Source organism: Sciurus vulgaris, assembly GCF_902686455.1.
Source record: "Sciurus vulgaris genome assembly, chromosome: 3".
In the NCBI taxonomy this organism is placed as follows: Eukaryota; Metazoa; Chordata; class Mammalia; order Rodentia; family Sciuridae; genus Sciurus; species Sciurus vulgaris.
Genome location: NC_136463.1, coordinates 184892206 through 184907298, shown reverse-complemented (window position 1 = coordinate 184907298; position 15093 = coordinate 184892206). Strand labels below are relative to the sequence as shown.

The 15093-nt window shown below is 53.4% G+C and overlaps 1 protein-coding gene across 11 annotated transcripts in view; it reads right to left on the bottom strand.

The window, feature by feature from the left end:
- Positions 1-15093, bottom strand: part of AGAP1 (ArfGAP with GTPase domain, ankyrin repeat and PH domain 1) — a 479134-nt gene that overhangs the window by 236093 nt on the left and 227948 nt on the right. For all 11 annotated transcript variants that reach the window (XM_079132266.1, XM_079132265.1, XM_079132259.1 and 8 more), the window contains 2 exons: positions 13638-13793; positions 6676-6768 (listed from right to left, as the gene is read on the bottom strand). In XM_079132266.1, coding sequence (XP_078988392.1) covers positions 6676-6768; positions 13638-13793 — 249 coding nt within the window. The remainder of the gene's footprint in view (positions 1-6675; positions 6769-13637; positions 13794-15093) is intronic.

The following is a 15093-nucleotide window of genomic DNA, read 5'->3' as shown; positions in this document are numbered from 1 at the left end:
TCCTTGCAGAGAGCAAGAGATGCCAGGGCGCACACACAGGGAGGCAGCCATCTCAAGCCATGCAGAGGGGCCTGCCTGGAAATGAACCCTCCCTGTGCCTTGGTCCTGGACTGTCAGCCTCCAGGACTGTGTAAGTGACGTTGTGTGGGGTCACCGTCTGTGGTATTTTAGGACAGCAACCCAGGCAACCTCTGCAAGTCACAGTGTCACCTGAGCCTTACTCTCCGCATCTGTGACACGGCACTGTGGCACCTCACAGGTATACAGTGCGGAGCCCGGCCTGTCTGGCACTTGCATGGGGTCAATGACTCTGGTACTACGAATTCACCAACAGAGAATTATCCCTGGTACATGCTGGGTGGGCACAGCAAGGATGCAGCACAGGCGACAGGCCACTCAGAGGCAAGGGCATGCTGGCCCACCCTCAGGTCCCAGACCGGGCACCCTCTCTGCAGGAGCTGGAATGAGTTCCGGGCAGTCACCAGTCCCATAGCCCATGACTACTTTGTGGGAAACTGCAGGATGCCCCACCACGAAGGTGGGGAAATCAGCACCTCTGCAGGTAGCCAGTGCCCTGGGCACCTCAACAGCTGGCCTTCCAGGTCCCTCCTCACACCTTCTCCTGAACCCCACCTGCCCTGCCACCGCACCCTCTCACATCCAGGACCAGCAGGACAGCCTACCTGTTTGCCCAGCCCTCTCTCCACCTGGGCTGCTAGCCCCCGATCCTGCAGACGCAGCTCCTTGGGCACTCAGTCCCTAGGGTCAGAGCTCTCGGGCTGGGTCTTCACGGCGCACCTGAGTCAGCCTGGCCACAAACATCTTCTGTCCCCTCAGCCCCAGCAGAGCATCCAGGGCAATCAGCACCAGGATGAGCACAGGCTCGCTGGAAATTGATTGAGTCTGACAAAAATCACACCAGAAATGAAGACCTCATCAATAAATCAGTACGGAAACAAACTGGTAACGGGTGTCCACCACAGCTTGACTTGCAGAGACGTTCCGCGGTTTCCAGGTGACTTTTTCCTTTCTTGCCTTATTTCTGAGTTCGTAAGGAGTTCGGTTTCATCATCGTCACTGAACTTTCAAGGAAAATAACACCGAGGCACTACCCCGGCTCCCGGGTCACGCACGCGCTGACCACGCGGGGCTCTAGGGTTCACTCTGGGTCCTGGAGATGACCTCGTATTTGCACGAAGTCTGTGGAGGATAAAGCAGCTCAGCGTGTCCTACTTCAAGTCGCCCTCAGGAGCCCTTGTGGCCGAGGGGAGCACAGTTAGAACTCACTTCGAAGGTTCATGTTTAAATGATGGACTCCTCACGTTGGTGAAAGTGATCTCGTTAAGCATTCTGCAGGAACCACGTGGCCACCCGCTTGCACTGTCCACACAGCAGGGGACCGGCGGTGGAGGATATGTCCTGCTCCTTCCAAGAAGGATGACTGTAGATCCATAGGTGGGCCTCTGGATGCTTAGGACTATCTTGCCAGTGGCACTGGGATATCTGAGGAGTGGGAGTAAAATCATGTGATATGTCTATGTGACAAATGAATGATCCTAATTGGGTCCAAGCTGTTGTGACCCAGGCTGAATGCGAGCCTCTTGGGAAGTCGTTCACCCAAGTGAGGTAAGTGAGCTTTCATGGCATCAGGGCCGGGTCAGTGAATCACCCCTACGTCCAGGCAGAGCCCACTTCCTGTGTGGTGCGTCCTGCTCCGTCCACACCAGCCAGCATCCTAACGCCCTGCAGCAGTTGCAAGGAGGGCGGCCCTGCTGCGACCTGCTTCCCCCTCAGGTGGCTATTAAGTTCCGGTTTTGTTTCTTCTGAGAGAGCAGCACATGGGCCCAGGGGCCCACATGCCGTAGCCTGCTGGACTCTCAGGGGCGTTCTCGGGCGTCACCGGGTTGTAGATATTCTTCCCATGCTATCAACACACACCCTCGTATTGACTCAGGCACCAGACAATACACACAGGTCAGTGGCCTGCACAAGCCGGACGAAGGGATGAATACTGAGGCCCCTTCCACTGACTCACAGCTGAGAATCAAAACCACGTGCAGCTTGAAGCTGGTCACATCCTGGCACTAGGTGCGTAAGGAATGCCCAGCCAGGCAGTTCTTCCTCTGCCACCCTGGACAGGGCTTCCCCACGGCTTTACACACTGTGAAAAACTACTGCTCCTACCTGTGACTCTCCACTTGAGAGGTGGCCATGACATCTAGGTCCAAGGTCAAAATCAAGACTTGCAAGAAACTTCACGAAGACACCGTGTTCCTTCGGTTTATCACTGAGCATCGCAAAAGCAAGCAAGCCTGCGCCAAGGTCTCCAGCAGGACCTGGTGGTCCCCAGAGCTGGGAAACCAACCACCTTGGCAGGCGGGAACCACATGGTGCAGGCGGCTCTCGTGAGCTCGGCAACAGCGATGTGTTCCCTGCACTGTTGTTTGGGGCTCCTGGCTCCCTGAACACCCCTCTTTGCCTACATTTCCTCAGTGTGACAGAGACTTGGGTTCCTCTCGAAAGACCAGGCAAAAGCTCAAACAAGCAGGAGACTTCCAGAAGCGGCGGGAGGATGCGCGGTTCCGCCCAGAAGCCCTGCGCACCTGAGCCTTGGGGCCTCCCCCACAGGACGCCAGCCAAAGCCGAGACAGGCCGGGGGCCCGAGCTGACCAGGGTCCTGGCTCGGCCCACTTCCCGGCACCTCTGCACTTCTTAATGCCAACTAACCCCCTGGCGCTGCCGGTCCCCATGGCCAGTGTGAACAGAGGCCGAATGCAGCTGGCCTGTCTGAGGGGCAGAAACCCCAGCAGGAAGCATCAGGAGCAGGCAGCGTTTTGCTCGTGGAGACCTCCCGAGACCAAATGCCGCCTGGAAAGACTCGGTGAGAAGGTTTTTAGTTTGTCCCCACCAACCAAAATACACTTCCAACTGCACAAGCATGACAAGATAAACCGATTAGCTTTCAACATTCGGGTTCGCTGTGTGCACGCTACTGAGCGCGAGGCAGGCCTGTGGCCTCTGTTCACAGCGTGCACCGCAGCGGTGGGAGAGGGCCGGGCTCTGGCCAGCAGCGCGCAGAGGGGGAAGAGGCCAAGGCCCTCGGCTGTGTCTGTACCCAAATATAGAGATTAAAAAATGCTAAAGAGAAAGAAAGAAAGGCGAGCACACAGCTGCCGTCCCCTAAACAGACCTCCCATCTGCCACCCACGGTCTGCATGTCACCTTCTCCGGGCTCATTTGTACTTCATTAACTGCCATTGACTTAACAAGATTTATGCAAATGACACCGTCGGAGCTCCCCAGCTCCCACTGCAATCAAGTGATTATGTACGTACGACTCTCCACAGCAATGAAAAATTAATACGTGACAAGCCCACTCGCCGCCGCGCTGGGCCTCTGGCTTTTATTTTTCTTGCTTTGCTTTTTGATTTCTATTCGAATAGACCTTATCTCGTTAAGAAGTAAAGAAACACAACTCTCTGCACCAATCCCCTCCAAGGCCTGGAAAGGCGAAACCGTGAGAGGTGGGCTCAGGTCCAGGGGAAGGACGGTAAGCTCCAGACCGCCAGCGTACTCTCGACGGAAACTCGAGCTGGCGCGGGGGCGGGGACATCCCGACCCTGGGACCTGAGGCTGGTGAGCTCCCACACTGGGGAGGAGACGTGGCCCCACAGCAAAGGAGCTGTAACGCTGAAGTGAAACGGGGTCAAGATTACCCACCACATATGTGCACCCTGCACACACCGAGTTCAGCCGCGAGGAGAGGCCACTGCGAGCCTGCAGTGCTCGGAACCAGGGCCAGGCCAGGCGATGCCCCTGCCACTGCCACTGCACCCAGGCTGCTGAGCTTCCGCAGCGACTCTGGCACCATGAGGCAGAGGGCCTGTCGGCCAGCGAGCAGGGACCACGTTTTGACCACAGGCTGAACGAGAGGACAAGGTGTCCTGCTGATGGTGAGAAGGGCAGGGACGCAAAGGTGGCAGACAAAACAAGTCCTGGGGGAATGGCCCCTCCTACCGAGAGCAGAGGAGCAGGCTGCGTCCCCCAGAGGGGTGGGTAGCTGCAGGCAAGCCCCTGAAGATCTTGTGTGAGGTCAGGGTGCACATATTTCATTCCTAACACACATCTCTGCTTGCGGAGCTTTCTGCAGGCTCCTCATTGCTTGGGCAGTGGAGAGAGCACAGGCCTAGGCAGAGGGGCCTGGTCTGAAGGCCAGTCCTACACTTCCCAGCTGTTTGGTCTCGAGCACTTGCCCTCAGGGGTCAGCTCAGGACAAGGCCTCCCCACAGCCTCCAGCTTCCCAGGAGTTGAACTGGAGGATGTAGGAGGCTCTATCACACGCACCTGTTCAACTGTGCACGTGCTCAAAGAGCGACTCTGCCGAGCCGCTCCTCCAGGCCAGGCACGTGCCGCCCCGTCCCTCGCTTCCACGTTGAAGCCACCACGCTGGGCCGAGAACTGAGGCTCTCGGTGATCCGTGCTCCTCAGAAACCTGGGCATGCGCAGGCAGGCCAGAGAGGCCCACAGGACCATCGACGGCCTGCCGCGCCCGGGAGCCTCTGCCCAGGGCGCTCGGAACACTACTGACATAAAACCCCAGGGCTGCTGGAGCTGGAGTCCCCGCGCCTGAGTGTTCCAGAGGACCAGACGGCTTCCTGCTCCCATCCTACAGAGCAGTCCCAAGCCTGGGGCACGCGCCAGGCAGGCTTGGATGCCGAGAAGCAGCTCCTCTGCGGCTACACGTCAGGGGCACTGACGAGGGACAAGGATTTCCCGTGCCCCAGAGGCACCAGGAAACCAGACTGTCACTAGATTTCAGTGAGATGACTGAATGTTCACAGTCGAAAGGCTGCCCAGGACCAGGTTTGACGGACTGATGCTGGACGGTTTAGGCCAACCTGCACAGGTAAGGGCAGCTTGGCCTGCAAGAGCCCCTCCGCAGGTGACAAGGACACACTGAGCGAGGCCCAAGCTCACGGGGGTCAGGCTGGCTTGCAGACGGTCTCCTGCCCAGCTAGAGTGCACCCGCTCCAAAATCGACAGTGCACACGGGCCAGGGCAACAGTGTAGATTCTCCATCTTTCCCTGCAGCCCGTACCCCCGTGCCAGTTCTACAGAGAACACTGATCTTGGTGATTCCATTACACCTCTACGCACATTACACTATGTAGAGCTAGGTGATAAATAAATGAGCTGAAGGAATAAGGCACGTGCATGGACTGAAGGGTCACAGCAAGGTGTGAAGGTCCCCAAGTGACCCACGCTTGTCATCTGATGTATGACTGTGTGTCCTCTATACAGGCATGATGGCCGTGGTCACCAGGCCCAGACCATCCTTGCCCCCACCTGGCAAGGCAAGGGCAGAGCCTGGTGCAGGAAGAAGCAGTGGGCTGCTCTGTTCTGCAGCCGGCGAGGGGCTCTGCAACAGTCCTGGGCTTCTTAGGAGGCCCTGTGGTCTCTGGCCTCCAGTCTCATCCCAGATGCCGGGCCCAGCTTGCCCTTTCCTCTCCCATGCCCTGGACCGTCGCCCTGGACTGCCCAGCCCCCACCTAGGCTGTGCTCCCGTTTGCTTCAAATGAGTGAAACCTGCATTGCTCAAACTGTCCAACTGTATTTCTGAAACGATCCAACTATATTTTTGGAAAGACTGTCCCTTTTTAAAGGTGGCCAGTGCCCAGATGCGTTTGTTCCTAGAGGAGAAGTAAAGTCGTGCGGGTCCCCGTGGAGGAGGCGGCGGCACAGGCTGGATCAACCGGAGGGCCAGAGCGGTCACAAGCCATCCACTGGAGGCAGAGCTACCATGCTACCCACAGATCTCTTCTTCTCCCTCAGGCAGAACCCACTGAATCACCCGGCTTTCCTTAACAAACCAAAAGATGGCACTTCCGGAAGCCACCGCGTGGGGCTGGACTCTAGTCTTACTCTCCCTGGAAATAAAACGGCAAAACACGTCACACGTGAATTCCAGTGCTTTTTAGTTGCGACAAAGTGATTTAGCACCGGCTTCTGGGCTGATGGAAACCTATTTCAGGCGAGCAGCATAGGCCAAAACAAATGCTCGAATTCAAGTCCTGTTGTGTAATGAGGAAGTTTAATTAAGGCCCCACATTACAGCTGTAAATGTTCCTTTATATAATAAGGTCTAAATGAAACTGAACCTAATCAAAGTTACAATTCCTTCATTAGCAAATTACAAACAAGCCCGCGCAGCTGACGCGCCGGCGAGGATTATCACAACTAATTGCCTCGTTGTCACAGTCCAGCCTGAAACAGTGTTCAGATGTCCGTCTGCGAGAGCAAATTAGGGCCACGTCGGGCTATTCCTGTGATCACAAGGGGCTCTTGTACAGCGATCTGATTTACCCGTGTCGCCTGGCGGCCAGCAGCCCAATCAAAGGCGCGCTACAAAGACAGCCTGTGAAGCCAGCCCGGCCTGGACAGCCACTCCATATGCAGGCGCACACGGCACTTCATTACAGCTGTGGTCACATTTCCTCTTTGCATTCTAATGATCCCATTTTAATACTCACAGGAACCTCTCCTAATTGATGTCAAGTGAGTGACTTCTACATTCATCAACACGGCACTTCAAACAACCCTGGCCCCCGGGCCAGCGTCCTCTCGGCCGACCTGGGTGTGTCTCCGGCGACGGGCAGGGAGGGGGACGTCGCATACCTGTTTAATTGGGATGGCTCGGCCGCTCCCGATGCTGTCCGCGCGGCTCTCCAGGCCTTTCTTCTCTTTGTCTGGGTCGCTCCCTTTCCGAGACTGCAAGGCAAAGGACAGTGGGCATCTGGGTGAGGGCCACGCTCACACGCCCGCGCCTCCCCGGCCCGCACGCTTCCCCCAATAGGGACCTGGGGGCCACGTCTGGCACACGGGTGTGCACACGGACACACGCGCGTCCCAGAAGCAGACCCGCAAGCAGCTCATCTGCACTGACTCATCATGCCAGAGAATTTTCTAAACTTTCCCCCTGACTTTTTCATTGTGAAATTATCTTTTAATTCTTCTTTAAAGAGTTCAAAATTCAATTACTAGAAACCAATGGACCATCTAGGAAAGTAACGCCCAACAAGAAAACACATTCCAGAGCTGCAGTTAACACAGCCAAGGAGAAAAGGGGCTCCTTGCTGCTTCGTGGGAAGACAGTCCACACAAATGTATATATTTAATTAACGTCTGAATGATTTAAAAAATTCTATTAACTAGTCAGCTGAACACCCTCCAACGCACCAAGGTGCAGCGGTGCTGCTTTCTCCTCTTCTGCGTGGTTAGGAAAATAGCGATTTCAAAGTTAAGCTAGTGCGCCGCGCCACAGACAAGGGGGATCATCCCAGAAACCCTCGCCCTGCGAGACGTCAGTCCTCGGGAACAGCGAGCAGCTCTGTTTGTCTGCCACGTTCCAGAGCCAATTATCTCAGAAGGTCCACGGATGCCGCAGAACCACCCAGGGGCCGCTGGCCGGGGAGGGGGCCACGTGTGGTGACCAGGGAGCACCTTGACTGGGACAAGACCGCAAGAGCGCTACCGTCCAGGTCCGCATCCACTGATGGCAGGAGAAAGGGCGAGCGCCGTGATTTTCTGACAGATTTATTTTATTATGAGAGAAAGATCTGAGACGCGTCCTCCTTAATAACTGTGCTGACAAGTGACAACTTCACTCCATTACTTTTCAATGGGAACATTACTCACGCAATATTGAAAATGGAGAAACATTTTCATGTGCTTTTCAAATCTGAAATGATATATGAAATGGATAGACCCGGTGTGTCCGGTGCAGTCTGAACGGCTGAGGAAACCCAGTCTCAAAGGGGTGGGAAGATGCAGCCAGGGTTCTAAAACCCCGTCGCAAGGGCTGGTGGCACAGGACGTGCCAAAGCCAGGCCGATGGGACGGGCTCACAACCCAGGAGAGGCTGCCGCTGGAATTTCAGGCAGACGACAGGGAGAGAGGCTCCTGAGACGTCAAGGCAGCCGCAGCTCCTCAAAGGGCGTTGCCCCTGAGCCGCGGCGCCCATCAGAGAACGCGCTTCTTGTCTGGTCGCAGGGCCTCGCCGCTACGAACACCTACTGTGTGCCTGGCAGCATGTGCCTTACTTCCTCTAGGATGGAAGAAAGCTGGAACGAAAAGACAAGAAGAACGAAAACAGGTCTGACCCTCCGGGCTGGGAGGGAAGGAGAGGCACTCATCAGTCCCTGGTCAGGAAGCGTCACTATGGTTTGGGGATTTTCTTTCAATTAATCCTTAAATGAATAAGGTGTAGTAAGGGCTACACGATGACCTCGCATTCTTCCTTCACATTTTAATTCACAGGAAGACAGGCACTTCAGGTTTCTGGTTGTAAAATAAATTTTAAGGCTTGCAGAGAGAACATGTAAAACGATCTTAAGCTGACATACAGCATGAACAGTACTTGGGGAATTTTTGAATTCTAAATCCTAAATTTGGAAATCCATCTTCATTATTCTCTATTAACCAGAATAATTAACAAAACAAACATTTAAAAGAATTAATATCTTCCTCAGGGCAGCACATCTGTCCCCACAGCCACTTCTGTTCTCAGAGCAGAATTTCAAAAACCACGGGAAGCGGGAGGAGATGGCCAAGTGTACTGCCATGAAGGACTCAGAATACAAACTGTGAAGAATTAAATCCAGTGTCTGATCGCACACTCAGATGTGAACTGGAACCTCGGTGAGACTTCGCCACAAAAATCAAACAAAAATTTCCTGAAAACTAACACTTTGGTAGAAAGAGTCATTAAATTTTAAGAAAGAGCCGGGCAAGCTGGTAGGCAGAAAGGCAGACTGTATCTCAGGTCAACAATTACTCTATCTAAAGAGGCTGCATCAGTTCATCTGAAATAAAAAAACTAAATTCACTGGCCAAGGAACGCTGCAGCCTGTGCAAATCCCCAGCGAGGCCGTCCTGTTTTCCTGCAGACTGTGCTCCGTGACGCTGCGATGGCTCCGCAGACGCCAGGCGCAGCAGCCCTCGGTACACCAGTGCGTCAGGGGGGCTGGGTCCAGCCCACTGCACAGCACTCACGCAGGCCATCTGATGACCACCCGCTTCCTTACAAAGACCTTGAACTTCTCCCAAGTGACAAAAGAAGCCGGAGAGACACGCCATCCACACCTGTGTACCTACCTGGACAGAGCGCTCCTGAAAGAACCCTTCCTATCAAACAGAAACCTGTCCCACCCCTTCTCCCCAGCAAGGAAGGGCTGAGGAAGTACCTGTCACGGGCACACAGGTTCTCTACCAAAACACAACCTGCCACTCAGAACTTCTACCTGTATACAAATGGCACAGTCTTGTTTTCACAGTGAGTTCCGTGGGCTGTTTAATGTTTTGCACAGTCTTGGGATACGGGCAGGCTTAGCTCTGTCTAATGGTACTGACACTACACAGCAAGTTTTGAAACAGCACATCCGCAACACCACTGCTACAGAGTGAGAGCAGGCAGAGCAACACCACGCACCAGAGGAGGGCACAGGGACCGGGAAACATGCACGGACTCAGCGGGGCTGTCCCTGGAAGGGAGGCAGGGAACCTGCATGTAGGAGGTGCCCTGGAGGGCTTCGGCCTTCACCTGAGATCTGCTTATTGGCAGCAGCAGCAGCAGTGGGGCAGCAGCAGAACCTTCACATTTGATGTACTGGATGGTGGCGTGCGAGGTTTGTTCATCCAGTATATTTAGAAACGTTTTCCAATAAAATGCCTCAACTGCATGTATGTTGGGGTTACTAAATTAATCACTCTAAGAACTCATATTACTAAACCAGAGGTGAACAGTCTTTTAGTGGATGGTCTCTCAAAACAACGGTTTTTCAAAAAGAGCAAAACAAAATATATTTTTTCACTTTTGATTAGTAAAGTATGATTCCTACAGCAAAGCTAATATGTAATTTGCTACTTTTACAGAGAGTTTAAATTGGTTCCATTTCATGTAAGGTATGTATTATTTGTTCTAAAAAATGTACATATGCAAACAAAAACATCTGGGAGTAGAAATGTTAGCCCAGCCTGTATATCACAGGTCTACTCTATAAAATATGTAAGAATGGTATTTGAAAAATGTTGTGTGTGCTCCTTAATTAACTATGGCCTCTTTATGATGCACTAATAAATAAGGTAGCTGGTGCCTCTTCACTTGCACATTATCATCCCAGATGCATGACACTAAGATTGTTCCCATGTGCCACATCTGTCCTCCTACTAGATACTTTTAAATAAATATACACTTTGACAATTAAAGCCAATAACTGACAAAGATCACCAGAGATGAAGAGTCTACCAAATTATATTAATAAACTGGAAACAATAAGAATTTCGTTTTTTAATTCTTGAGATTTCAAAAGTAATTTGCCTTCTTTTCATTCCTTGAATGACACTGACATCTAGTGGAGTTAATCTAAGATCTTCCTCTTAAAAATACTCAGTACTTCATGCAATCACCACCACCACCACCACCACCACCACCACCACCACCATCAACACTACCACCTCTATCACCACCACCACCACCATCACCACCATCATCACCACCACCACCACCACCATCACCATCAACACTATCACCTCTATCACCACCATCACCACCACCACCATCACCATCACCACCATCACCATCACTACCATCATCACCATCACCACCATCACCACCATCATCACCACCACCACCACCATCAACACTACCACCTCTATTACCACCATCATCACCACCACCACCATCACCACCATCATCACCACCACCATCAACACTACCACCTCTATCACCACCATCACGACCAACACCACCATCACCACCATCAACACTACCACCTCTATTACCACCATCACCACCATCATCACCACCACCATCACCATCAACACTACCACCTCTATCACCACCATCACCACCACCACCATCACCACCACCATCAACACTACCACCTCTATCACCACCACCACCATCGCCATCATCACCACCACCACCATAAATCTGTCAACATTAAACCCAGTCACTGACATGTGGGCCCCTCCTGAGATTTCAGCCAACTTTTCCTCAGCTCCTCTTACAACCTCACATTTCTGTTCTTAATAACAGCTGGGCAGCTGGATCTGGTTTCTAAAATGGTTTAGCCTCAAGTTGTCTTCCAGCATTTCTAGAAAGGAAGCGAACCCTGGCTGTCACTGCACGGATCCCAGGGCAGGCCGTCGTGAGCCGTGGCCAATGACTCAAGTCAAGGCGCAGGGTGGCGGTCTTCACCGGCTCCGCCTGCCCCACCCAGCCTGCTCTGGCTCCCCTATGCGCACGTGCTGGATGGTGGTCTCGCACCAGCACCCGGCAGGCCCCTCTCTCACAGCCGCCCCTCCTCTCAGCGCGAGGGCCCCTCACTGCCCTCCAGACCACTGCCTCCTGAACGCAGCCGCCTCTGGCGACACACACTCCTCCTGGAGGCTGAGCAGAACCAGGCTCTGCTGAGTCAGCTGTCATAAACTGGGTTATGACTGTGATTCTTCTTGCCTTGAAGTGCTCCCTCTAGGCCACAGGGACTGTCGGTTACCCAACCCCGGATACTATTTTCTGGCACAATCCAACTCCATAGCTGCCCCCTTAGAGGACGGGACAAGAACATGCTAGTGATCTTATAAATAGCTCTACTTGTCACCTTTTTGGGTTTTTTTTTTCGGTGTTGGAGATCTAACCCAGGGATGCTTTACCACTGAGCTATATCCCCAGCCCATTTTATTTTATTTTATTTTGAAATAGGTCCCACTATGTTGCTGACAGTCTCATTAAGTTGCTGAGGCTGGCCTTGAACTTGTGATCCTCCTGCCTCAGCCTCCTGAATTGCTGGGATTACAGGTGACACCACCATGCCTAGCTAAACAGCTCTATTTCTGAAGGCATTTCCTGGATTTTTACTTCTTTCATAGAATAGTAACCCAAGACAATGAGCAGCTAATGTGACCCGGCCGGTACAGGAGGCTGGGTGTTCCCTCTCCCAGCTCCTAACGGGTAGCAGGGACAGACACAGAAACTGTCTTGTCAGTCACATGAACCGGCTTGCTGAGTCCAGAGGGGATGTGGATGTGCAGCCTGTCCTGTGGGGAGAGCTGGGAGGGGCTGCTGGGGCGACCGCCCTGCTCAGTGTGTGCCACGTGCACTGCGGGCCCACCAGATGTCCCCTGCACCACGATCACACAATGGCTCACCCTCTGCCAGGCTGCCCTGCAGCTACTTTTGCTAGACACCATCAGAGGTCCCTTCCGGAATACCAGTGGTAAGGATGGGAAGGGAAAGCAATGCCACAGGGCTCTTCCGCCCACCTGCACAAGTGCTACCCTTCCTAGCTCAGAGAAGTTAAGTAATTTGTCTAAGATTAAACAGCTGCAGTGGGGGAGGCCTGGGCCTGCTCTTTCTTATCAGTCTGCACAGCAGCATCTGCCAGAGTGGTGTGGTACAGGGCAATCAGCAAAGGAGCAGGAGCAGTCAGGTGGTACTGTGCTGTCAGCAGACCCTGGCAGTACAGATGGCAGCAGAGGGAAGAGGTGTGTACCAGACTCGGCCTGCACCCACAGCATCAAGACGGCCAAGGCCAAACAAGGGAGGCAGGTCAGAAATGCCCTCCAGTATCCCGTGGCGGTGTTCTCGTTTAGTGCAAGACAGGAAATACAAAACTACTTTGTGTCTGGGTCGACAGCAACCAACCAGAAGGAGGCAGGTGTAACCAGGGTGCCAGCAGGAAGGGCCGATCACCATTTGTGGGTGGGGCTGGTCTGCGAGAGTCAGGAAGTTCAGCAGCACCTTGTCTCCACCCTCAGCAGGTGCCTGTGGAACCTGGCCCATCCACCCCACTCCCCTGAACCTCAGAAGCTGCCCAGAGTCCGAGTTGCACTGGTTTGAAGGTCTGAAACGCACAGTGGTCCGGAGGGAGTGTGCCTGCCAAGTCCAGGACAGCGGCTCTGTCTGGTGTTCTGGGCTCCATGGCAAGGCCTCCAGTGGGTGACTGGCAATGCCTGTGGTGTGGCAGGAAGGGAAGCGCGGGGGTGTGGCAGCGCTGTGTCTCTTCTGTATTTCAGGAATGTCCTCATTTCGGTTTGTCCAGGGAGCCACCCACAGGCCAGGGCCCCATTCAGACCCTAAGTTTCTAAATCTGAGCCTAGATAAACTCATCTCCAATTTTCAAATACTCCTGGCTGATTCTCTCTCTGTGCGTGAGCCTCCTGGAAGCCGAGGGCACGTGGTGCTGAGAGCCAAGGCCACCCCGGCCCCCATCTGCACCCGCGAAGTCCTCAGGCACCAGCATGTAGAGAACAGGCCAGCTCCCAGCTCCCATCTGAAGGGTTGGGTGCACTCCCTGAGAAGCCCACACGGCCCTGTTTTGTGTCTACTGCAGTGAGTGTCTACCCAGAGACTGAAAATACCTGTTACGGACCTGGATACCAGGCTCTCCATGCACACTGCCCACTCTGCTCAGCATCCAGACCTTGGCTGCTCACTCATTCCTTAGACTTCCAGAGATCGATACTACTCTCACTACTTAGCTTGGATTCTGTGAAGACCACTGAGCCAAATGGCCACCACACTAATCGGGACCAGGCTTCCTGGTGTCACTCGGCTTCTCCCCAGGGCGGACACTCACGGTGAAGAGGTTGGACCGGCGCTTGGACTGCTTCCGCACAGGCGTGGGGGTGTTGGCGGTGGGAGGCACATCGATCCGCAGCTCCTTCTGGCTGGTGCTTGGAGTCGACGGGACGGAGGAGGAGTAGTCGCTCAGACTCCCGCCGCCATTACTCGTCTGCAGTGATCAAAACAAGGCTTTATTAAGGACAGGTGCCTGGGACCTAGGGTCACCACCCCAGCGGGGTCACAGTCAACCCGTTCTCAGGCCACAAGGGGAGAAGCGGGTGAGCTAGGGCAGAAGGAGGGCTTCTGACTTTGCCAGCTGTGTTTGCCGCAATTACGCCTGGCCTCCTTCTAGAAATCCCATCATGCCAGAGCTGTTTCGTCTAAGGAAGTGACCTAAGGAGTAGCGTGGAATGCACCATGTGCATTGCAGTATAGGGCATTCCAGGTACCAAATCCACATGGAGAGCTGCGTTACTTTCATCATATTTTCCACGGTGTGGGTAGGCCATTGTTATTTAACCAGCCCTCTACGACACAAAGTAGTTCCACTATTTTATTATTGTAAACAATGTTCCAATAAATAACCTTGTACATAAAAAAAAAAAAAAAAAAAAAAAAATAGAAAGTGGCCTGAGGAAATGAAGTCTCTATCATTTAACTCAAATGTTTCTGACAGCTAAAATGTAATCATTTCCTTTTCCTCTGCAAAGCAAAGAGGCTGGTTAACTAAACGATTCCTGGTTCCTTCTCTGCTCTAGAATGGGTGCAGAGGGGCCAGGTTTGCCCAGCAGAACCACAATGAACATTCTACAGGTGACACTTTGGAAATCGGGTGCTGCTGGAAAATGTTTAAAGATGCCCCCAGCAGAGTGTGGGTATTGCTGAGTGTGTCTTCATGGCCCTCAACAGAGAACGGAGGAACAGAGCCTCTTCCCGGGCACCAACCATTCGCTGCACCCTCTGGAAACAAGGACCAAGAGATCACTACCCAGGAATTGTTGACCATAAAACCAGGACAGGCAAAGCCAAGCCCACAGTGTCCTTAGCAGATTTCTGGTCGAGTTCTTCAATGTGGCGATTAGTTCATTAGTTTTCAAGTAAATAATCAAGCAAAACGCTGCTGTGGGAAGAGCAGTTTCTAGAGGGCCTCAGGGAGAGGGCGACTGTAACCAGACACTGCTGCCAGGCCTATGCACACAGCGGCTGACCCATTAAGATTCATCGACAATGGTCAACCCACAAGCAGACCAGGACCAGGACCAGAGCAGGGTGCTTTCAAAGACACTCTGGGCACCGTCCTGGCCAGCAAGGCTCATAACTCAGCAGCAGGAGACAGAACAGGTTCAGGAACAACCCCCGGACACCAGCTGGCCTCGGCAGTTTCTGAAGGAAACGTGGAGTCTATTACAAACACGCTGCTGTCATCTATAAAGTGGAAACGAGCAGAGCTGACTTCTGCACTGGCAGTG